General features: G+C 46.3%; 1 protein-coding gene across 16 annotated transcripts in view; it reads right to left on the bottom strand.

The window, feature by feature from the left end:
- The window catches only part of Tpm1 (tropomyosin 1), a 26,541-nt gene continuing 1,336 nt past the window's right edge, over positions 1–25,205 (bottom strand). Inside the window, exons 1-9 of one of the 16 annotated variants that reach the window (XM_031346277.1) lie at positions 20,896–21,223; positions 13,618–13,751; positions 11,235–11,352; positions 10,150–10,220; positions 9,825–9,900; positions 8,789–8,851; positions 8,439–8,508; positions 7,086–7,164; positions 5,328–5,605 (exon numbers count right to left, since the gene is read on the bottom strand). In XM_031346277.1, the coding sequence (XP_031202137.1) occupies positions 5,602–5,605; positions 7,086–7,164; positions 8,439–8,508; positions 8,789–8,851; positions 9,825–9,900; positions 10,150–10,220; positions 11,235–11,352; positions 13,618–13,751; positions 20,896–21,027 (747 nt within the window). In that variant the 5' untranslated portion in view covers positions 21,028–21,223 and the 3' untranslated portion in view covers positions 5,328–5,601. Of the gene's footprint in view, positions 866–5,327; positions 5,606–7,081; positions 7,165–8,438; positions 8,509–8,788; positions 8,852–9,311; positions 9,388–9,824; positions 9,901–10,149; positions 10,221–11,234; positions 11,353–13,617; positions 13,752–20,895; positions 21,234–25,055; positions 25,182–25,205 lie in introns of those variants that run through there. The other 15 variants (XM_031346269.1, XM_031346266.1, XM_031346274.1 and 12 more) reach the window with 15 other exon arrangements.

Raw genomic sequence — 25,205 nt, forward strand, 5'->3', positions numbered from 1 at the left:
TTTAGAAAATGTCCTAAATGTGCATTTTATTTCATATCATTATACAATGTTTACATAGTTATAACTCTTAAGAAAATGCCTTTTTTTTTTTTACCAATTACATATGTAGTGCCCAGATCTTTTACCCTGACATGGAGAACTGGGAAGGGGGGGTGATCCGCAGTGAACGCTCTCCCCGCTGAGTTGGAAGGGGCTACAAGTCGGCTGGGAAGGAATGGGAAACTTAGAAGACCAGCATGGCTTTTCAAACCCTTGGCTTTAAGGAACACGGGCATACGAAACCCATATTCTTTTCTCGAAGTACAACTCAAGACAAAATAAATTAGTGTTGGACAGAAGTCTAAATTGTATAATATTGAACAAAAGGGCCCAGGGGCCCTTTTGTTTAAATTAGCACCAATCCGCACCTGATTGTCTCCAACATCAGTCTTCCTTGTGACCCCACCGTTGGCACTCTGGCTGTTAATCTTTCAGTTTTCATGAGGCTTCCTACACTGGCTAAGCAAACTGCATGCCTAAACTCTATGAAGTGTGGCAATGTCAACCTGGGAAATGGCACATTTAAATAATAAGCTCCCCGACTTGGGCTTGCCTTTCTGTGTCTTTCCCCACCCCCTGCCCTAGCTGGCTCTCTGCAGATGTTTCAGTGACAGTGGTAAAAGTATATATATATATATAAAAAAAAACGCATTGAAGGGGTTTCACGGTAAGCATGTGTTTAAAGACAAAATTAAACAATGGGGGAGGGGGATGAGAGAATGTGGTCGCAGCTAAGGAGGGTTTCACATGTTGTTTAGCTCCAGTAAAGTCTGGTCCAGCATCTGGTGCATACTAAGGTTTTCTTCTTTGGCATGAGCCACTTTCTCTGTGATGGGATTAGAAAATTGAGTCATGAATAGCTGAGCTTCACACTTGGTAGTGGTTTGTACATTTAGTAAGCAAACACCAGTCACACACAAATGAATGGCACTACACATGCTTTGGACATCACTCACATCTACACAAGGCTCCGGGTGCACCTACACCTGCAACCTACCCTGACATAAAGTGCAGGGTGTGTTTGGTGAAGGTTCACCCACTGCGTGCTACGGGAACCAGGGAGGGTCAAAAACCAAATACAGGTACAGCATTGTTACACAAACCAAAGACGTTAATACCAGCACAGGATTCTGAGTTACAAGCAGTTAAAGATCTGGTAGCTGTGCCAGAACACAGCCTCACAGAAAACAACGATGGTGTAAGAAGATTCTGACCAATTTTAAATGGTTTATTTCTACTGCTCACAAATGGTTATATCAAGACATCTCATGCACACTTCATTAGGACATTCTCTTAGTATTTTTATAGGATCCCACTTATTAGCATGACACGCTCATCAGATCCCGACACTGTTAAACTTAACAAAGCATACCTTTCAACCAGGGACTTCTGGTACGAGCTCCTGTTTTCAAAAGCTATCTTGCCCAAGCATAGGTACATTGAATCACATTTCAAACACTACACATGTTATGAAGATGTTAGGAATACAAATTTGTAAGAGATATTTAAAGCAGGACTCACAGCTGTTTAGAGGAAATAGAAAAAATTTTCCCTTTTTTTTGGAGGGGAGGAGAGGAGTCCTCATTTTCAATCAGTTCAAAGAGGACCTACTGATGCAGGGAAGAGCTGAATTGATTGGTATAAATATTTTCACATATACATAATATATCATAAAAACTTCTTGGTTACTGAGGATTTAATGAAGCTATACAGAGGAAAATGCAAGCCTGGCAGGCAGCCATCTAGCCCATGCCTTTCCTTCCCATTTCTCCAGAAAGTTAAATCACTTTTTAACCCCGTGAGTCATGGATTTTCTGAACATGGACTCCATTCCTAGAACTTGGCCCAAGTTTCTAATCCTCATTCAGGGCCAGCTTTAGCTCGTTAGTTAGGCGGCGGTTTTGCTCGAGTTGATGGTAGAGTTGATCTGGACAAGTCAGCAAGGGTTAGCAGAAAAGAAGAGGCAGAAGGGAGAGGTTAGTTAGAGTCAGTGAGAGATGGTTCACAGACTGGAAACACGATCCGCAGGACAGCAACTGTGTACCCTGACCCCAGGCCCTCTGCCCTGTGCCCCCGAGGGTGCACGGCAAGGCCTGGAAGAATAAAGGAGAGGCCAGAATCTTTCCTTGACATAGAGCTGAGGAAAAGAGGTGCAGGATGCAGGAAGGGACCAACACTCCTTTTGCACCTCCTTAAAGCCACCCAGTGAACTCGGTTATGTGTAGTTTAGAACAACAGATCTGGGGACTGAGGTCAGCTCCAGTCACTCATGCCTTGTTGGAGCTCAGTGGAGATTCTAGGTGAGCTCCTGACTAGCCCACTTGTGTACACTCTTCCTGAACCCTTTCCTCTCTGCTCAGGGTGCTGCTGAGCTGCCGCTACCACTTCTGCCCCATGGAGCAGTTTTGGAAAACTCTTCATCTCCCTCCCCCTACTCCCCACCCCCCATACCAAGAGACATACTTTGACAGTGTGTTACCCAAAGCAAACAAGCATTTATCTCCACTCCACGCTGATTCAGAGCTTATCTGTGTGCTTCAAGAGGATGACATTCATGCTGGGCGCTGACGGCATGCATAAAGTAAATAAAACTGGGCCAGGAAGATGACTCAGCGGGCAAAGGTGCCTGTCGCAGAGCCTGATGCAAGAGTTTGAGTCCCAGGTTTTACATACATAGTGGAAGGAAAACACACTGACTCCTACAAGTTATCTTTTGTTTGTTTTTTGAGACAGGGTTTCTCTGGGTATCCCTGGCTGTTCTGGAACTCTGTAGACCAGGCTAGCCTCGAACTCAGAAATCTGCCTGCCTCTGCCTCCCAAGTGCTGGGATTAAAGGTGTGTACCACCACTGCCTGCCTGCCTACAAGTTATCTTCTGACTTCACATTGTGGTCTGTGAACCCCCCAACCCCTAAAAAAACCAAACAAATCCTCTCAAATGACATACTTGCCTAGTGTGATACAAACTTGATGTACTGGCAGGGGGATCCATTTGGGTGGCAAAGCAGTCCACCACAGGACTCTGCTGGTGTCTGATGATCAGGGGTGACAGGTAAAGGACTAGCACACACTAGGGAAACTGGCATGTGTGACTCCATGGACTCAGACATTCTACTTGATGATCTTGGAGAGCTAACAACCTTACTGCCTACCGGTCAACCCCGGCACTCACTGCTGGGGAAATGCAGTGGTTCCATCAGCTTCCTCCCATAAGTGGTAGAAGTGGAGGCCAACTGCTGTGGTCCATCAGGGAACTATGAAGAACTACATTCAACCCATGCCTTTTCTCTTAACTTATATTCAAAACTTCATTCAGCTCTCATCTCCTCCAGACAGTGCCCAGTGAAACTTTCTGTTCTCAGTTGGCTGGAAACATACAATATCTCACAGTGCACTCACCCCGTTCCTCTGTTCCCACACACGACCCACTTATACAGAGCGAAGAGCACGCCCAGCTCAGCTCCTCTCATACCCTGCTACCTTCCAGTGTCTCCCACATACTTAAGAGGTTGCAAAATAGAAACCCCATTACTACACCCACAGTATCATGGTGGGAAACTGCCATCATGAGCAGAGCAGCTGACAAGACGCCCCATTTGCAGAACCCAAATGTTTAGCCATTAGAATAGAAGAACACTGACTGGAGAATGCAGAGGTCAACTAGGAGTTAGGCTTACACCTCAGTGTTCCCTACCTCAACCCACTTTGGGCCTTGTTTCTTCTAGCTGCAGGGGAGCTGGTGGACTGGGGTGACCCTAGGGCAGTCACATTTGTAAGTGCTCACCCTCCTGTTCTGCACAGACCCCAGGTGTCTTGAGACCTCTGGTCTCAGAGCTGGCAAGTGCTGCTGGTTCAGGCCAGCTGAGGCTCTTGGAAGAGTTGCTGATACAGGCTGGCCTCTGCTCAACCAGAAGCCTGTTAAACAGACTCCTGATAACCTCAGCTTACTGTTTCTGTGTACTTGGGATCTGCTTTTATGGTTCGCTCATTCCCATTTCTCCCGCAGTGAACCTCATAGAAATTGTGAGAAATCTCCAGGAGAGCCAAGAAATTTGCACCCCAAGAGGCATGAACAATTCGGCAGAACTCCAAGCGCCTTGTTTCACTGTGGCAGATCACTCAGAAAGAGCATTGCTATTAGTCTGAAGTTTAAAAAGAACCAGGTTCCTAAATCATGGTGAGAAGCAGGCCCATGGAGCATTAGGGAAAGGAAAAAACAGAAAACTGTAGAAGCCTTTGCAGCCTTCAGGGGATAGAATCTGCCTGGATCCTAAAATTAGAGTCTACCATGCCACTAACTAAAATATTTTAATTCAGACCCCTTGTTAAAAAAAAAAAAAAATCTTTGCTCTGAAGACTTCAGAGTAAATGATTATTTTCAGAGCTTGCTCAAATACTCGAGGAGAGCCGTATGGCAGCCTTATTAGGCTAATGAGTACCATATATGAGACAGATGAGGGTCACTCATGCTTTAGAACACTGGAGAACAGAGCCATGCTGACAGAAGAACCTAGAAGCTACAGGCTTCATTGTTTTAAAGTCCTAGTTCTGAAATACGAGTTACGGAACTGCTGTTTGTGACTGAAATCAAGCTTGGTGACGGAAATGTTCTTTGGTGGGTGTCAGTGAGCCATCTGCAGTGGACCATTAAAAAAACAAAACAAAACAAGGGAGGAAACTTGTCTTATAGACCACCATCGGCACACCATCAGCAGAATGCAGGATGTGCTTAAGAACATTGGAACAAAATATGACTCAAATAGAGTAATACTGAGAATCCCTAAAATGTCATTTTTGTGTTTAAAATGAAGGTGTCTGTGTAATGAGTTTACTTACAGAAAAATAAAAGCTTCAACTCATCTCTTGGCCACAAAAGGTAGAACCATGACTTACAATGTTATAATCCCAGTTTGTCACGGTGTGTGATCGCCCTCTCTGCCAAGTACAGGATGGCTACCCAGGCTTTCATTACTTAGCCAGGCGGAGCCATCTCTGTATGACACGGAGAGGGGCATGTCCCAAGCTACACTACTGGCAGAGTTTGAAAACATTACTCAAACCAGGATTTGACCCCACTACCTGCTCTTATGGAGGTTCTGAACCCAAACTGCACATCAGAACCATCACACTTCCTAAAGCCATAGCTACCTGGCCTCACTCCAGCACCTGGAAACCACAACTTGGAGGGGCACAGGTGTTGGGTAGCATTTTAAAAAGTTGCACATGGAACTACTACTTTAAAAATCCCTAATGGTATTTAATGTTCAAAAAAAAAAAAGTATCCTGAGATGCACGAAGCAGAACTGTAGTTTTATTGAGCGTTGAGACGAAAATGTCAATAAATAAGGAGTAAAAGAATAGCAAACAGGGATAGCGTACAGTGTTTATTTTACACTGGGCGAATTGCTTCTGTACAATAGAAAGCACGGTCTGTGCCTGGCCCTAAGGTGGGTGGGCACTAAAGAGAAAGCTGGGTCAGCTGGAGAGCAGACAGATGCAGAGCTCAGAGAGGTGAGACATCCAGCTTGATGGAGGAGTCTTGGGAGGAGTGAAGCAAAGAAACTTATCTGCGTGAAATAAAAGGTAAAAGAGAAAAAGTGGAGCAATGGAAAAGGGGGAAATGGAGGAAACCAAACAGATGACAGCAGCATTTGACATGCAAGCAGGTATGAAGCCATCTACCACCAGCTGCACCTGGGGGAGGCCTTCCTCAGCAGCTACTGCCTGGACCCAAGGCTGTCATGGGCCAACCTTGAGGAAGAGCCGTAAACATAACTTAAAAGCCAACGTTTAAGCTAAATCCTCCTTTTGGGGCACTTGACTCTCAAGAGCTCTCCCTGTGGAGTATGCCATTTTATTGATCCGGAGGACTGTGACAATAGATAAGCTGATTTCACTCTTCCTTTGTTAATGGTGGAGAAGAGGCCCGCCCTTGTTTCTATGGCGACAGCCAGGTCTCTACAGGATGTTCTGGGAACCTCCAAGGCAGCAGCAGGCACATGTAGCACTCCTGAAGTTACTATGTTTCTGAATGGTTAAAGATACGCCATTCCCGGCCTGGATTAGAATGGAGACGAAACACTCCAGGGGTTAGAATCCCAAGTGGCGCAGGCACAGTTAGTCATATGTAAATTAGCTCTGTATGTTTGAGGATCCCCAAACAACTATTATTGCCTCACAAAAGTAAAATATGGAACACTAACTTCCAAATTCATATTGTATAAATGTTTTATTTTTTGCTTCTCTGACATAGGTCGTGGCAAGCATTTACTGTGGGGTATTTTATTTTCACTCAACATAAACACATCAACTAGAAGATTTGATTCCTCAGGAGACTGTTCATTTTTGCTCTGGGATTCAATTCAGTTCTTTTCTTTCTCTTTTTTTTAAAGACAGGGTCTTACTATATAGCCCTGGCTGGCCTGTAACTTGCTAGAGACAAGTCTGACCTCAGACTCAGAGATATATACCTGCTTCTGCTTTCTACATGGCAGGACAAAAGGCATGTTCCCCCCCCCACCCCCCACCCCCGCACCCAGCCCTGCTCTGGAATTCATAACAAGGGAAGGAGAGATTTTTACTGGGTCATTGCCCATTTCCTTTTCTTCAGATCCTCAATAATGTGATACTTTAAACTTGCAGCTTTAACTGAAAATGACCATATTGTACCTCAAAGAATCCCAGGAAACAACCTGGTACTTCTTCCTAACCTGCACCACTGCATCATGGCTTTCTAGTTTTACTTGAGTCTGGTTTAAGGTTTTAAAAGGAGATACTCAGGGTCTACTCAGAGTCTAGTTCACCTCTCTGCAGAGACAAGCTAGATCTGCCTTTATAAAATAAAAGGATCCTGAAATGGTTTGCATGGACTGAATCCACTTGGCCTTTGTTAGTACAATGTGAAAAAGAGAACCTATCCTAAGTTATGCGAGAGAGCCCACAAGAGGTGCAGAAATGAAGACCATGGAGGGAGAAGGGAGCCACGGTGAGGTCATCACACGAGCATGAGGGTGGGGGTGCAAGCAAGCAGGGTGCATGAACATTTACATGGAAGTCATATCGTTGAGAGCGTGGTCCAGCTCCTCGCTGATGGCCTTGTACTTCAGTTTCTGAGCATACAGCTCATCTACGAGCAGGAAGTGGAAGGCAGAGGTGCAAGGACATGGAGAATGATCAAGAGATGGAGGGTGAGCAAGGGTGGCGCAGGCGCCATCCCCACGCGGCAGCAAGGAAAGGGCAGTGCATGAAGGGGTTGGTGCCGCAGCGGATGGCCAATGCAGGAGGCGTGCCATTTGTTTTTAAAGGAATTGAAACAAAAACAAAGAGAACAAAAACCCATTAGAAAATAAAATAAGAAAGACCCAATATGAAAAACACAATACCGGGGGTGGGGGGGTAATCCCAACGAGCTGTTAAATCCTAGACACCCACAGAAGACTGTCTCTCCAGATGAGTAATGGAACAGCTTTCCTTTTACAAAGCTGTCAGTTAATTACACTGGAGTAGTCAGCCACCAGCAGCTATAAGCTATGGGCAGGAATGGCCAAAGGCAGCAAGTTCGGTTTGCTATGACAGTCTGCAATGCTACCTTCAAACCTCTCACTTCCTCCCCAAGCCAGACCAGGGGATATTGATTTCTTGGTGGCACTTTAACTAGTCCCGTGGTCCTCTCCTTCAAGCTACCTGTTGCTAGTACCAGACGGGCTGAAAGCACTGGGGTTATCACTGCGGCTTGTCTGCGGTTTAATTTTCGTAATAGTGTTGGGTTTGTGTTTGCCACACACTGCAAGCTTGCACCCACACACCGCTCTCTCTTCTCTCACACATCTTACTTCTTGTTGTCATTTATTTTCTTGAACCCCTTCTGCCTTCGATGTACGGCATGTGTGATTTTTGTTGTTATTGTTGTTTGATTTTTTTTTTGAGAAATATTTGACACTCAATGCCCTACTGATTCCTACCCTTTACTCTTTTAGAATATGGAATATTCTGCCAATATACGACTTAAACCAAGCCCTTCTTCTGTGGTTACAGTGGAAGATGGGCTATGTGTAAAACAAATCCACACTGTTCTGACAACCAGGAAATACTGTCAGAGATACAGAAAACTGGAGTCCCATTCATCTAGAATTAATTCACTTAGTGATAAGCAGCCCAGACCCACTTCTGAAGTGCAAGAAATTAGACGGAAGCTGTCTGGCAGCTGACTAAGTCACCCCAAGAACTGAGGACTCGGGTCCAAGAGTTTCAGCATAACAGATGAGAACCCTAGAGGACAGTCAGACAGGAAGTGTGACAACAGACAGGCGTATCCCGGTGGAAGCCCTCCGATTGGATGACTGTTTTATCAAGAGAGTTATAGTTAACCACGGACTGAATTTGAAATGTTAAAGATCTTACCTTCTAAGTCATCAATGCTTTTCTCCAATTTGGTTACGGATCTCTCTGCAAACTCAGCCCGAGTCTCGGCCTGGAATGATTAAATTCACTTGAGGCAAGGTCAGGGAGAGCCTGTCCAGTAGCTAGCTACAGGTATAAGGAAAACCAGGACAAAACTCAAGTGTATATGTCCCGGGATATGCCAGGTTCAGTCCCTATTCTACCATGATCGACGGCAGCTAGCTAACTCCACGAACGCCAAGAATACATCTTGGTCCATGCACCTCCAAATGACAGTGCTTTGACTCACTCCACAGACCCTTAATCACAACCCAGTCGGTTTCTCCCAGGCTCTCTCTCTCACACATTACCTCCTTCAGCTTGTCAGAGAGAACCTTGATCTCCTCTTCATACTTGTCTTCCTTCTGAGAATACTGTAATTAGAAAGAGCGGTCCAGATGTCAGGCTGCGGCTCTCACACTCGTGCCTTCTCACACAAGGGACGTGCCAGCCCAAGCAGCAGATGTTGGGATCTCCCAGCAGGTAACAGAACCTCGGGTATCACATGGCACACTACAATACACTCTCTGCTCCCTTGCCTATTGCTTTACATGGGATAAGAATGAGATAACTTATCCACTTGGCACTTTGTTTAAATTAAATTGGTGATTTACCCAACATAAGATACATTCTCAGCTATAACCTTTTTATTTAAAAAAAACAAAAAAAACAAAAAACAAAAACAAATCCTACCATTCAATAACAATTAGAATATTGTCTCAAAATGTTGTCCCTTGCTAAATAAAATGCCTCCTGCACTGCTACTGTCACCACCGGGGCCTCTTTTGAGCAGTTCTTAAAAGATGTCTTCCCCACGCCATGCTCCTGGCCTACCTTCTCAGCCTGAGCCTCCAGTGACTTCAAGTTGTTCGTCACCGTTTTCAATTCTTCTTCAAGCTCGGCACATTTGCTAATGTTTTCGATCAGAAGCAGAAAGGGTGGGAGAAGCCCAAGGGACGAGAAGAGAAAAAAGGAGAGGGATGGGAAAAAATGAAAACGGAGTCCTAGAGCCGGGGGCGGGGGCACCTTAAAGTAGCCAAATCACCATCGAGGAAGAGCTTGGCTTTGCCACGGGCTCTGCCTTCTATTAGTAGAGGGGCAGAGAGACCAAATCCAGCATCTCCTGGGTGGGATGATTTGGCTTCTTATTGGCCACCCCTCAGAGTACATATGAAGGGAAAAACAAAGAGCATAAAGGACCAAGAGAAAGCACTTGAAGCAAGATATAAGTAGCAGAGGGTGTAGTGGAGGTACAGGCATTACACCAAACCGACCAGTAGGCAATGGAAGCTCAAAGCTGTCTTGGGATGCAGTTAAACCTAAAAACTGTATGTGAGCCATCAGTACCTTATCCTCTGCAGCCATTAATGCTTTCAAGGTCTGATCCATTATTCTTAATTGTTCTTCCAGCTGTCGAACTTGGCTGTTAGTGGACACAGGAAATGCACAAGGCCATTCACAAAATCAGTGCAGGTAAGGCATGCAGTGCCACACGCATTCACAGACACCCCACGTGGTTCCTCCGTGTTCCACACTCACAGCTCATCCATATCACATTGAGCGCATAAGGAGCCCGGAGCTGAGGTGGGTAAATGTGCAGCTGCCAGAAGGTCATGCTGTTTAGTCAGCTGCTCTGTAGCACCCCCACACATGGTGGCAACGGGCCGCTTACCCTTCTGAGAGCTCAGCTCGCTCCTCTGCACGTTCCAAATCACTCTCGATGATGACCAGCTTACGGGCCACCTGCAGCAGGGCAAACACAGCAGGCATGCTATGGGCTTGGCACACTTTGTGTAGGGGGTGGTTATAGAAATTATATGCATTGGCCCTTGTCTGCAAATGGAATACTTCTCTTTCCCTTCAGTAAAGACAGGCAGCTCTCACTCGGCACACTGGCAGAGAGACCACGGCCTCTCTCACCGAGACCAGAATGGTTAGCTCTTCCCAGGTGGAGTCTAGATAATTACAAAGCACCCAAGGCCAATTCTCGGAATGAGAGAAATATAAAATCCGCAACCTTAAAAATAGCAGGATGACGAGACATGAGGAGGCATTTTAGACGGGTAGGAAGGGGCTGCCGAGAGAGCACCACAAATAAACCCAAGGCCTGCACCATGCGGAGATCCGCACCGCAGAAGGCAGGAGCCAGTGCGATGCCTGCAAGGTCAAATCTACAGTCAGATATGTAGCCCCAGAGAAAAAGTTCCTCAGAGGCAGCTCAATTCCACTGGAGAGAGTCAGGCAGCCACAAGGAAATACAGGAAAAAAAACAAAAACAAACAAAAAACCCCCCAAAAGAACCAAAAAGCCAAAAGAACCAACTGGAACCTACAGTCATTTTGGCTTTTATCAGGTTGTTTTTATGTGGACAACACCGGGGACCCCTTTACTACAGAGCCTATGCTAACAGGATTTCTTCCACCCTGGAGAAGCCTCTCTGAATCTCCTAAGGAGCTGTGTGGTCCATGTTCTCTCCAATGTCTGGACTGAAACATCTATACCACAGCTTTCCTAAGGGCTCACCTCTCCTGGCTAAAGTTGTTTTTGTCCCAGCCTTTAGGGTGTGGGGCAGTATTGATCTCTCCTCCCAAAGCAGATGACTGGCTGGCTTATCACAGTAAGAACCAGTTTCTGCCGATAAAGGAATCCTGCTTCTCAGAACCACCCACTTCTATCGGGGAAGCTGACCCAGAGAGCATCCCACTCCTCCGCAGTCACGGCTGGGATTTGGTAAGGCTCTGAACCCTAGAAACTGACCTCTTCATACTTTCGATCAGCGTCTTCAGCAATGTGCTTGGCCTCTTTCAGCTGGATCTCCTGAATCTCCATCTTTTCTTCATCTTTTTGGGCTCGGCTTTCAATGACTTTCATGCCTCTGGAAAGATAGACAAGCAGGAAGACCCGAGATGGAGAGAAGACTGTCTGTCACTGCTGTGGAGTAGGAGCCTCCAGGCACACAGCGGCCAAGAGAGAGCAGAGAGTCGTTTATTTTCCAAAGACAGAGCAAGATTTTCCAGAAAAGACACACATTTTTCTCTCTGTTCGCTGTGAATGAGATCTTGGGGTAACGGCGAAACTTCCAGTTCACCTTAAGTAGAAGGTGCTATGTCAGGATGTCATTTGAATCTGGGAGGCATGGAAATAAGGGAAGCTAGCATGCTTTATTTGTTACATGCAGAGATTCTCCACCTCTTCCCTCTTCTTGAGGGAGACTGTAGATTGAAATGGATGACAAGCTGGGTAGAGCGGCACTGCCTTTAATCTCAACATTCAGGAAGCAGAGGCAGCTGGATCTGAGTTCGAGGCCAGCGTGGTCTACATAGAGTTCCAGGACACCAGAGCTATACAGAGAAACCCTGTCTAGTGGGTGGGTGGGAGGGGGAGAGAGAGAGAGAGAGAGACAGTGAGAGAGAGAGAGAGAGAGAGAGGCAGAGAGAGAGAGGCAGAGAGAGAGAGAGACAGAGAGAGAGAGAGACAGAGAGAGAGAGACAGAGACAGAGACAGAGACAGAGAGACAGAGAGAGAGAGAGACAGAGAGACAGAGAGAGAGAGAGAGAGAGACAGAGAGAGAGAGAGACAGAGAGAGAGAGACAGAGACAGAGACAGAGACAGAGAGACAGAGAGAGAGAGAGAGAGAGGGAGGGAGGAGGAAGGGAGGGGGGAGGGAGGGAGAGGGGAGGGGAGGGGAAGGGGAGGGAGAGGGACAGACTGAGAGACAAAGAGAGAGAGAAGGATGAACAGGTATTGGAGGCAAGACTGACATGGGATGTTATGGCATGATGCTACAGTTCAGAAATGTTAACTGATCTAGAGTTTACAGATTTATGGCATAGGCAAGCCATGAATGGATTTCACTTAGCAAAATTTAAGTAAGCAGTTTTAGTAAAGGACTATTTTTAAAAGACATTGATTTTTTACTTGGTGACTGTGTTTGCCTGCATGTATGTATATGCACTATGTACATACAGTACCCTCAGGTGCCAGAAGAGGGCACCATAACAAATAAGTTCTACATTCCTTTCCTCCAGTCTTGTGCTGCCAGATTGGATTTAAAAGTTCAGTAGCAGGAAGAAGTCATTCACAAGATTACTGTTATTTGACATACTAAGACACCATAGGTCACCTTAAAGAACCTCTGAGCTCTTGGCAAGAAAAACTAAGTGGTAGTAAATATCAAGTCGAAAACTTTAGCTAACAAGTTTCCTTAGCCTTAAAGTCTGCAGCGGTGCCCCACAGTGGTGCCAAGGGGCAGAGGGTCACTTCAAAGTAGTGGTGGAGAAATGGACCTTCACCTGCCCAGTTTCCAGCAGGAATAAGGCATGCCTGCACTGCTCTGGATTTATTCTGCTATGCCATCCCTCACCTTACAGAATGCTCTAGTCTCATGACATCACACTTGGTGACTTGAGTGGCAGAGTACAGAGAAAAAAAGCCTTGCAGAATGAGTGTGGTCAGTTGTGTGATGTGATGGTTAAAATGGATCATTGGCAGGATCCAGAATCACCGGTAAATAGACCTCCAGGCATGCCAGCCAGGGATCTTCTAGACTGGGTTAGTGAGGGTGGGGAGACCCACTCTAACTGTGAGCAATACCATTCCTCTCTAACTGTGAGCAGTACCACTCCTCAAGCTAGAGTCCCTGACTAAACAAAAGGGAGGAAGCTAGCCGAGTACTAGTTACTCCCTGCCAGACTGTGGACTCAGTGTGACCCGCTGCTCCATGTTTCTGTCACCCTAATTTGCCCACCAGGCTATATATACTCTATACCCCAAAATCTAAAACATATCACTTATCTGTTTTATCTATGTGTTTTCTTCTACTTGTTTGACTACCATGGCTGTTTCCCCTAGGTCTAAGACATCTTGGTAGATCTATTATTTTATCTTTTTATGTGTATGTATGACTATGCATCATCATATGCATGCCTAGTGCCCGCAGAGGCCAGAAGAGGGCATCAGACACCCTGGAACAGGAGTTATGGACAGTTGTGAGCTACCACGTCGGGGGTGGGACTCAGACCAGGGTCTTTAGAACAGACCCTTAGTCAATACTAAGTGCTAAGCTATCTCTCCAACCTCCTTGGTGTGTATGTGTGTGTCGTGCGTGTGCACACACACAGGAGCTCGTTGGTGTTCTTACCTCTCACTCTCATCTGCAGCCTTCTCAGCCTCCTCCAGCTTCTGCAGAGCTGTGGCCAGACGCTCCTGAGCACGATCCAACTCCTCCTCAACCAGCTGGATGCGTCTGTTCAGAGAAGCTACATCAGCCTCAGCCTAGGCAGAAAATGAAAGGCACTTCAGAGCTGGAGAGAAAGGGAGGGTGGTACCTTCAGAAACTAGCCAGGGCTGAAGTGCTGGCTCCAGACAGGAAGTCTGGGCCCCGGGTATGTGTGAGCTACCTTCCAGTTATGACAAGCCCTGACTAACCCAAGTGCTCACACAGGAGCATCACGCTTAGAATACACCGTAGAAACAACACTCAGCAGACGGCCGGGCCATCCGCAACACGTTCCCACGGCTCCCCTGGCTCCCCCGGCTGCTGGGTGAAGGGGCGCTCCCTCACAGCTCACTGGCACTGGAGGTGCGGAGACAGACATCGGGTCTTATCCAGGCTCAGCCACAGAGTCACCAGCAGGATCATCAGAAGTTAGAACGCAGAGTTTCAGCATGCTGTCCGTTCTCTGAGTTCTTTTCTCAAAGGAGCCTTATAATGAAACTGGATGTTTTAAAAATCCAGTGGTTTAAAAAAAAAACATATACCAGACAAACAAAACAAAACAAAACAAAAACCCAGTAACAAAAACCTCAAACAAAACAAAACAAACCAACCAAATTAAAAAAAAAAATACCATATGGAGATCTACTACAATCTAGAAATTTCCCCTTTGCCCCACCTTTTAAGTAACCTCTCTAAAATAACTGGCTTCACTGGAACAAGGCCAAGATACATTTCCCAAGGGTTTTTTGACCTAAGCTTATTGGAATGTCTTATAAGTCAAGGTTGCTACAAGAAAAGTTTCACAGGCCTAAGGAGAAAAGCGATGCAGATACAGTTTTTATTCGGAATTTAGGTTTAAATGAAAGTGTTTCTTTCTTAGGCAGGCCATGACTGTTCCCTGTTATAAGTACTTTTGCTCTGAGCCTGGGAATACTTGCCTCACTGTTATAGGGACTGATCCCAGACTGCCTGGAAGTGAAGGTGGCCCTTGCTAATTAGGTAGCAATTATTTATCCTCATCCACTCTGAATCTATGCTCATCAAAGGCTAACGAGCCCTCAGGATATTTAGGAGTCAAATTTTCTAACAATGGCAAGACACACTTTAGAGCGCATGCCACTGGCTTTCTCTGTATCTGTTTTTACCGAATTGTATGTTGCTTAAACTCCAAGACACCATTAGCTCTCTACAGAGGCCTGGGCTCCATAAATGTTTACAGAGCTGAGCAACTGAAAACACTCTAATTACAACAACAGAAACGCTCAAAGCTCGAGAGAGAATGGGAACTGCACGTGCAGTTAGAGAAAGCTCGACAAGGCCTCGAGTCACAGGAAATGAGACCATTCAGTCCCGTGCTCATCTAGATCCTCGGCGGTTCTATCTGGAGAAGGGCAATGAACAGGGTATCTCCGGCCACCGTGAATGACTGCAGCATCTTTTAAAAGTACATAAACATTTTAGACACATTTATCTCAAAGAAAAAACTAGAGTGTAGTGCCTGGCTACCTGAGACAGGAAGCAGAGCGAGTGTGAAATGAATTGGAGGAGGAGAGGTTACAACAGAACTAACTGGTCCACAGGGGCAGTCATGATCAGAAACCAGCTCGTAACTGGGCCAAGCTGGGAAGGGCGGGAATGACTGGGCTTTCCCTTGAAGGCTGGTGGAGACAGAAATAACCAATTTCTTAATGGCAGAGAATTCCCTTTGAGAAACTATTCCTTTTAAAAATTTATTTCTAATTTTTAAATTGTATGTGTATTAGTGTTCTGTCTACATGTATGTGTATGTACCACACATGTGCTTGCAATGCCCATTGAGGTCAGTTCCAGGTCTAGAACTGGAGTCAGGAGTTAGAAATGGTTGTGCGCTGCCATGTGGGTGCTGGGAACAGAGCACAGGTTTTCTACAAGGGCAGCAAGTGCTTTTAACTTCAAGCCTCTTTAATGGGAAATATACACACATTAATACATATTAATACATATTAAGGCTATAGTTCAGGGTTGCATTAAATTACTTCATCTTATACGTGTTTCATTTCTAGGAAAAATGCGATTCCTCTTAAAAACAGGGAGGTGGGGGTGGAGACAGAAAGTCACCCTGAAACCCAAAACCAAAATAGAAAATTGATTGGGATTGGTGGTTTCACACTCCCCCTGCTCCGGGGGTTGGGGGGTGGGGAGAAGCCCTGCCTAACCCAATTCTTTCTTTTCTGACACTAGAGTGCAAAGTTCTGGGCCACCTCCCAATAGCCAGTGCCCCAAGTAGTCTAACCTCTGTGGCTAGACTGCCCAGCATCAGGGCAGTTACTGCAAGAAGATCACCATTAGACAAGTCATCTCACTCATTTTTTTAAAAAGCCAAGAAGTACTTGTATGGATTCTTCTGGAACACCCAGGCCAGGTTTAAAAGTACCTTTCATATCTTAGTGTTATATAATAAAGTTATCATCATTTACTGTTAGAGTAAATATCCTTGCTACAGCAGCTGTTGGAAAATCAGAGAAACCTGAGTAGGATTTTTAAAAGACTTCTGTAACATCAAATTCTAAGTTCCCTACCCGGGAGCCGAACCTTGAGGACTCTACTCATTCACAGGATGACTGCTGATGTACAGAGGTGGGATTGAGGCAGGAGGAGCATTGGGGAGGCCATGGCAACCCATGTTCTTTCCTGCTTTTTTGCACACAAGGTTGCCCTAACTAATAGAGGCCCACCCTATTTGATCCATGTTTCCTTCTCTTTGCCCCCAACCCTTCTACACATTTTCCTTTGGCTCAGGTTATTTAATGTCCTCCAACAAGACCAGCCAAGGGGGTCTTCACACAGGATGCCTAGGCCGTGGCTGGGCTTAAGGACTGGTTCCCTTGGGCCAGTTTTGGCAGAGGGAGGACTGGTACATGCAGCAGCATTACAGACACTTCCGGAGGAGACAAGCATAGCTTATGGAATGAAGCCCCATTGTCTGAACTAGCATCACACAGGAGTCATATGAACCCACTCGAGACGTGTAATAGAAACAGAGACTACCAGGTACTGTGCCTAGAGATTACGATTTGGGTGGTAAGAAGGAGAAGGAACCACAATATAAACGGCAAGCCCCTCTCCTCTTCCATCACCAACCAGAGAGGCTGGCAATAACTGCAGGAGCTGCCTAGCAAACTCTCTACTAAGACAGAGGTAAGGACCTCTGACCTACTGCTAAGGCATGCTGGGAAGCGCTCCATCAATGCAAAGCGAGGTGGGACTGAAACCCAAACCCTTTGGCTTCTTAAATTTGAGCCTATGGAAGCTTCGGGACTGGTGGTTCTCACCCCTGGAGTCTTGCTCTCTTAGACACGGGAGGTGAAGGTTCTCTACCATCCCCCTACCCCCAGGACCCCAAGTAACTTAAGAGATTATATGGACAGACTCTGGCTACCATCAGCAGAACAGTCAGTGCAAGAAAATCAGCAAGTCGTCTCAATCTTTATTTAAAAGGCAGAGTGTCCTAGAGCTTAGCCATCAGCTCACATAAGGACACTGCTCTCTAACCCTCAAGGATGAGGATTTGAGGTGAGCACCTGGGAAACCCTATATTCTGGCTCCATGGCTTCCCTTACACAGGTCTAATAGAAATTTTGAAGATTTTTCAGGATAAAAGACAAGTTCAATTTCATAATTAAAGCCCCATCTCTTTCTTATTCTCCCACCCTCATTTTGAGACTCTGTTGTCTAGACGGGCTGTCTCTGCCTCAGCATTTCAGCAGCAGAGATTACACGCACGGGTCGCCCTCATTACTATGTTCTGTGTCCACAGACCCATGCCTGTCACTTTTACCAGCTTTTATTTATGGGCTGGGTCTCCCTACCCAGGGCTGAGGTTTTTCTAGATATTTCCTGAGGCTCTCTCTATCACAGCACCCAAGTCATCTTAAGTACCCGTGGCTGTCTATCAGTACAAGCCCACTGTCCTATGCCCATCCGTTATTTAGAAATAGAAATAACAAGGTATTTGGGGGAGGGTCCTAGGTATGTAAATCACTCTTAGTACACTGAGTAGGCTTGTTCTTACAGTGGCCCCTTATAGCAACACTGACAGCAAAACCTTTTCAGTGGAGTTGCTAGTTTCTTTTATTTCAAAAGTGCTACTAGACCCCAGCATGTTACTCAAAAAAAGACTGTGGTGGTGTTGGGACTATGAACCCAGTGATCATACATGTGAGATCCTTAGCATTGTACATACTCCCAGAGCCTGTAAGTCCCAGCTACCACCTAGGAAGTCCTATAAGCTCACCATTCCTACCCTTCACCCTGCCCCCCAAACAAGGAAGTGGCTACCTTCAGAAAAAACAGGCACAGACTATTCTCCTTCCTACCCAACAAGGTACAATGCAGAAGTCAGGCTGTCCCTACTCCAACGCAGCAAAATGTTATTCCAAACCAGACTTTAATAAAGCCTAAGATTTACATGAAATTCACTTGTTATAGCCAATACAGAAAGAAGGAAATCTTTTACTCTGAAAAAACCAATGCTCTGGAATATATTTCCAAAGTCCTGACTGAATCAGAGGAGTGCATGGAACGATCAAAGGTCAGATCTTTTTATTTCATGTAAACTGTAGTCACACAGAGAGGGTTTCACCCTGCTTGCTGTGTAAGACCAAAGTGACTTAGGGCCAAGCTAAACTTCTGCCCTTATATGGTCAAGAAAGGGGAAAAAAAAAAGCACCCAAGGCTGGGCCAGCATTAGGGCACTCCCATGGATAGCAGATAAACACAGCCTGCTCTATCTGGGCCAAAGCCTGTAATTTGTGAGGCATGTTTGTGTAGCAAGAGGAGTCAGAGCAAGGTACTGAGGTGCCTTTGCTGTGACTGCCTGGGAAAGGGGGAACCCAGAGGATCCTCAGTCACAGGCATTCTGCAAGTACCAAGGCAAACACAGAGCGCGCCGCTCAGTTTCCCGGTTCCAGAAGAAGCTGCCAATGCTGAGGAGTAAGGGAAGGGCTGGGAAGTTTTGAAAATTGGTTATTTCCCATGATTAATAAAGGTATCCATTAAGCAATTCCAGGTCTTCTCATTGGCTAGGTCTTGCCCAGAAAGCTGGAAAGAGAATTGGCTTTTTCTCTGCATTAAACGCATACCCCACCACCCAAGCAAACCCTTAAGTCACAAGACCCAGGGTCAAGCATTACATCAAGCAGAGCAATTTCATTCCAGGATTCTGAAGGGCCCACACACCTTGGGAAAACAAGGAGGAGGAAGTAAATGCTACTTGCTCTTTCCAAGGTACGGACCAGTTTAGTAGGGCCCATTAAGCCTGCCTGAGTCTCAGTATTTGAGCCTGGGCCAACTCTACAGTGAATTTTTTTTTTTTTTTTGCAGTGGCTCATGGCTTTGTCACTAAACCTTAATCTTTGCTTCCAAGAGAAATTGTTACTGCTAGCTAGCTTAACTTACAGCCTACGATACGTCTACTAACTACCTAAACTGCCTCCGTCCATATGTAGGTTTCAGTTTTAAAAGTCAGGAGCAACCAGCAGTTTGCAAGTGGCTCACCAATGCTCATCCTGGCGCTCTAAGATGCGATGGGGTCCTGACTCTGCTAGGTGATTCCCGGAAAATGACATTAGAGTTTCCTTAAAAAGAATTTAAATTGCTCTAAGTAAAGACTTAAGGTTTTGAACGGAATGAAAGCTCTGACCTTAGCGAAGTAGCCCAGAAATGCTGTTACAAAAACAAAGTACAAGATAGCACGTGTACATTTTACTGCCAGTCACTAGGTTCCGAGTCCACAAGGACTCCAATGAAATGCCTCCTCAACCCGGTCCTTCCAGCCTGCCCACTTCCCCTCCTTGAATTGAGAAAATAATTGTTGATTTAAAGCATTAAATGGGGGGAATTTTATGGGTAATGGAGTGAGTAGGGCCATTTTTAGGAGTCCTTGCCAAGCAATTACAGTAAAGAATGCTAAGCAAGGTGGTGCTGGACATTGATAATAACAGGGCGGTTTAAGAAGCACTACCTCCGTGTGCTAAGCCCCACTGTGATCGCTTTACATACTAACCACACTTTACCCACAGGGACCCAAAGCTCTAACAGCTGTCCCCGAGATGGGCCAGGATTCAAATCCTGACAAACTGGGTCCCAGCCTCTGCATCCTGTTTTTAGCTCACTGGTTCATAGCAGTTAGCCAGGCACAGACCAGAATTAATCTACTATCAGCCACCTTGAGGCCTTGACAGTGGGTCTTTTGCTAACTAGTCCTCCCAAATGCTGAAAGTTATCTTTTGCCTATTGGTTTTTAAAATATCTTTATCTGTGTTTTTATCTTAAACTTCCTCTAGTTGGGCCTTCCTCTTAGGAAAACTCTCTTGGTTCTCTGTGTTTTATACAAATCATGTTATGGAGTTTCTGCAAGAAACCACATAAACCATTCCAAACACTTAGCCAGAAGGAATGACTCAATTCATCGTAGTCCTGTGCATATTAAGCACAGCTGGACACCATATTATTATTTTTTGTCATGAAATTCCCAAGGTGTTTGAATATCTTGATTTTAAAACACACACTTAAGACTAACAAATGTCTAATATCCCTTTGAAACTCTGTTTCTGTTTGCTGGATACATTTGCCTTATGAAAAAAGGAAGTCAAGTACTATGTTCAACAAGGAGGAGGGATAGCCGGCAAAAGGTATACTCACTAGCGGTTGACATCTGGCCAACTTTTGCCAAAACTCATTACAAAGGGATACCTATTGTAGAGGGATAGCTACTTGGGGGGGGGGGGGCGGCGCTAAAAAACCTAAGACTATAAGGGCTGTGAGAGTTGGCTCTTTCCTCAGAACCTGGTCCTGTTAAGGTCTTTAACCTCCATAGAGAAACAGCTTCTAGGAAACATAGGATCAACTAGAGACAAAAGTCCAGTATCCCAAGGCCCCAAAGTCCCAGTGCTTTCTCCCAGGGACTGGTCTTTAAAAGAAGGACGCCTCCTTCCAACCTCAGTGGGAGTTAATAAATGGCAGCAGCGCAAAGTGCGCATCCCGGGGACCCATTTCATGATCGCCCCAGAACCTTCTCCACAGCCCTCTTGCTTCCCCTATGGAGGTTTTACTCTAGACCAAGGAGTTATACAGGCAGGGCTGAGTAGCCGGGTGCCAGTTGGCCTAGGTGTGCCAGGTGCGGCGTGGGGGCCTCGGGGTGATGATGGGTGGGTCCCTTACGGTTTCCCGCAGCTTCCGCTCCTGGTCCAGCTCGCGTTGCAGGCTGCCCGCACGCTCCTCCGCGGCATCCGCCTGCTCCTGCAGGCTCCGGATCTTTCTCCGCACCGCCTCCAGCGAGCTGCTACCCGCCATGGCGAGGCGGCGGCTGAGGTTGTGCTCTGCCTCCGCGCTCTGCGCTCTGCAGCTGCTACTGCCGCTGCTGCTGTCGCTACCGAGCCCAGGTCCGGTTCGTCCCGCCCAGGCCGGCTCTGCAACGCCGGCGCCCCCTGCGGCTAAGAAGCAGCCCGGAAGTCACGGCTCCAGGGCCGCACCGAGAGAGCCGCGGGCGGGCGCGAGAGCGCAGGGGACAGGCGCGGCGGGCAGGCGGGCGGGGCCGGGTGGACCCCGGGAACTGGCTGCCCATGGAACCACTGCGCCTGCGCGCGGGGATGGTTGGCTCTAGGCTGCTTTGCCCAGAGCGAGGCCACCGCAGGAGGGCGTTTGCGTCCAGTCCGCCTAGCCTGGGCGACTCCAAGTGGAGGACCTGGATGCTAAAGCCTATGGCGACTCCTGCTGGCCATTTGGAGCGCTCCGAAATCCCGATTCCCCTGAAGCCGAGTTAGGGTAGAAACGTAGACCTTGAACGTTCCCTAAACTCTTCCAGTTGTAATTATCATTCCTAATGCTAAAGGCATTGACAACTCCTGGCCGCTCGGGGCGCTCTGTAATCCCGATTTCCCAGAGTGTGAACAAGGAACTTGGAGCCTGAAATATGAATATCCTAAAGATCCTTGTAAAGAACAACAGAACACAAGATCCTGACTAGAAGAACCCCAGCACCCAAACTATTTTATCAAGTGTAAATTACTAGCTGGCAAAGCATAGTGGTTAAGATCTGTTCTGAATACAGCTTTTTTTTTCTTTTCTTTTTTTTTTTTTTTAGGTTTGAATCTGGCTCTTAAGTCTCTGCTGGCTGTGTGCCTTTAGACAAATGACTTCTCAGGCTTCATCTCTTAAAAAAGAGTATAATAGTACAGGGCTCTTCACAGGACTGTTGACAATAATCAGAGGATATAAAACATTTAACAGTGCCTTACATATTTAAGGATTCAAACTATCTGATTAAATGCACATGCACTACCATAAGAGTTTGTCTGGACCGCATAACAAACTGTGTAACCTCAGGCAATTCAGTCTTATATCTGGAATCTGAGGAACCTGTGACAGAACCTCTGGTTACCAGCTGGAAAGCCACATGGACACAATCTGTAAGAACCTCATCTCTGCTATTCCTTCTTGCGCTGTTTTTTAAAAGCCTGTCACGTCTCTGGGCTTTTTTTTTTTAATCTTGCACCGTTATCAAAGAGTCAGTCCTGGGCTTGTTTAAATGTGTGGGGTGGAGAATGGAAACGAAGGTAGAAAAGGAAAACACCCCTGCCTAGCCTGATTTCCAAAACTGGAACACCTCTGGAATTCCTAGTGGCCTCTGGTCTCTGCTGCAGCTCTGAACTCCAGCTAGGTCCCCCAAGTCCGGTAGGTGGAGCCTCTTGCTTGGTTTCCAAGCAGTCAGTCTGCAAGTGGTGGTAGGTACAGATCCTTCCCAGAGCTCACAGACCATCTGCCTCCAACCTTGAGGATGCCCAGAGAGGGCATCTGCAGCCCTCTAAGGACAGCTAGGGAATACACTGGCCACTTGCCAACGCAGTAAGCAATTACCCTAATGATTTAGTGCTTTCCTTTTCAAACCCCCTAGGAAGTCAGTTTCTGGAGAGATTATTTTCATGCTGATGTCCCTACAGAAGAGCTATGGGCACTTTAGCTAGAGGTTAGAATCCCTTGGTTATTTAAAAAACACTGTTGCTGGGTTGCATCTGAAGAGATCTTGGTGTGACTCACTCAAGGGAAAACCTGAGTTTAGATAAACCTGAGTCACTACATTAGGAGGAAGACCTACAAGGAGAAAGACTCACATCCGGTAACTAATCAGCTACATCACAGTTATTTGGGGGAAAGAGCCAAGACAATGGAGTCTTAATAGGACTCAGCCTCATTTAGGTGGAAAAAGAAAAGACAGTAAAAATCCCAAACAGATTTCTGGGAGTACTAGCTCCCAAGTGGCAGGCAGTCTTTCAACTGTGGGGGGAAAATTGCTTCTGGACTGTAGTTTCTAAAAGTAGGTTGGTAAATTGGGACAATGTTTTTCAGTAATAATAATCAAAAATTATATTTTTAACACTAGACAGTAGAACGTCCCCACAGCAAGGAGGCTGACTTCTCTCCCGCCTCTTTCCTCTAGTGACACCTGTCTTTCCCTCAAGTCTTAGCTATTTCAAGTGAGTCAGGATCTCTCTAAATATAACGAGTCTTCAAACTTCCTTCAGCATTCCTAGTCTCCAACAGAACTTTCAGTATCTTAAAGAGGAAGATGATCAATACACTAACCAAAAGAGACAGAGAAATACACGCTCACACCATATTTAGAGACAGCTTTCTAGCTCATAGAAAGAACCAAAACTGGCTCTAAGAACCTCCCTCCCCTCCTAGCTCCACCCCCACAGATGACTTTAAATAGCCTCTTTTCTACTTCTACCCCACCCCATTCCAGTGCCCCCCCCAGATTTCTTATTAAAGACATGATTACCACTACATAGTTACAACAATTATTATCTTTCCCCTCCTTAAGAATTATAGTAGTGTTTTCTTTTCCCCCTCCTGCTTCCATTGGTACTGGGGCTATTTGCAAATTCTCTGGATTCCTTTCCTTATATGGAATATCTCTCCTAGATCTATCAGCGGCTCTTTTGAAAAACCTAAATTAAAGTCCTGCAGGAGATTTTGGGGGTGGCTGGGCATCCTCCATGTAGCATACAAAGCAGACATCTGACCTATATTATACAAAACAGGCTCAGAGTTGTGAAGGCTTTTTGCTGTTCTTTTTTATAAACTCAGGTAGGTTTTAGTGTGAGTTTTAGCTAAACCAGTACTTCCCCAAGCCCCCCTTTCCAGAAATCGTAATTGTCACTGAAAGTTTTCTTTTTGTCTGATCCCAGTGTTGGTTGTCTGGTGAACCATTACCAAGAACACTGGGTAAACCTCAAGCCTTTCATGATACAAAGACCTGTGCAGACTTCAAAATCCTTGGGTAGTCTGCATTACACATTATCCAAAAATAAACAAGCAAACAAATAAATAAAAATGAACCGACCAAAAATTACAAACTGCTGTTGAACTTGGGGGTCCAACCCCTGGGTGTAGCTTTCTCTGCTGCTCACACATTCTTGGAATTGTTATCAGCTTCCCAAGGAATTCTTTTCTAATTGGGTCCCTAGGCTTAATTGGCTTCTTCAGTGGAATGTAGTGGTGCGAAGTCAGTGCATTGGAAAACTGACCCTCGGCTTAACTTTCTAGACAGAAGTGGCTAGCTCTGGGGTGGAGAGGGTGCTTGGCAGAGCCGGGACTGTGTCTATCACCCCCTGGGAAGTACGTCTGCGGTGGTTGTCAGAGGGCTGACAGGTGGGGGTGGGGCGGGCAGGGGGCAGCCAGCTCGCTATCCATATAAAGCACTGAGCTATATATAACTCCCTGCGTGTGTACTTTCTGGATCTAGTGCTTCAGACTGCAGACCCAAGCAAGTATCATCTTCCCTGGGCAGGTCTTAAGGCTTGCCTAGTGAGAAAAAGAGCCTCAAAGCATCACAGTGGCCTTCAAGTTTAGCTTCTGAAGTAAAAGGATGAATCCATTTAAAGGCCAGGCTCTCTGAACTTACTCAGACTAAGTCCATCAGCGAACACCACCAGGGGGTTGGGGAACAGCAAACACTAGGTATCCTGCTTCACACAGACCTTGGTGATGACGTACACTTCAGAGGTTTTATACCAGCAGGAGGCGAAGTTCACCTCCAACAGTCCCCTTTTCAGCTCCCAGCTTCGCACCCACCCACCTCCAACCAAAGGGGAGGAGGTAAAGAAGAGGAAAAAGAGAAAAAGGGAAAGGACGGAATAAAAATGAAATGTGCGCAGCAGTAGAGGCGGCATCCAGTGCTCTGGGCCACGGCCAGGCTGTGTGCAGGTGTCCCTGCAGGAGGAGGTTCACCCTCTTCCTTCGCTCTGCAGCCCCTGTGGTGACCCCTAGAGTGGCCACGCGGACAGCAGGTGAGGAAGGCAGTGTGAGCGTGCACTTACATCTGTGGCCTTTTTCTCCGCCAGCTCCAGCTTCTCCTGGGCATCTTTGAGAGCCTCGGAGTATTTGTCCAGTTCATCTTCAGTGCCCTTGAGTTTCTTTTGCAGTGACACCAGCTCATCTTCCAGCTGGGAGTTGGCAGTGGAGTACGG

This window comes from Mastomys coucha, unplaced genomic scaffold (genome assembly GCF_008632895.1).
Source record: "Mastomys coucha isolate ucsf_1 unplaced genomic scaffold, UCSF_Mcou_1 pScaffold23, whole genome shotgun sequence".
NCBI lineage: Eukaryota > Metazoa > Chordata > Mammalia > Rodentia > Muridae > Mastomys > Mastomys coucha.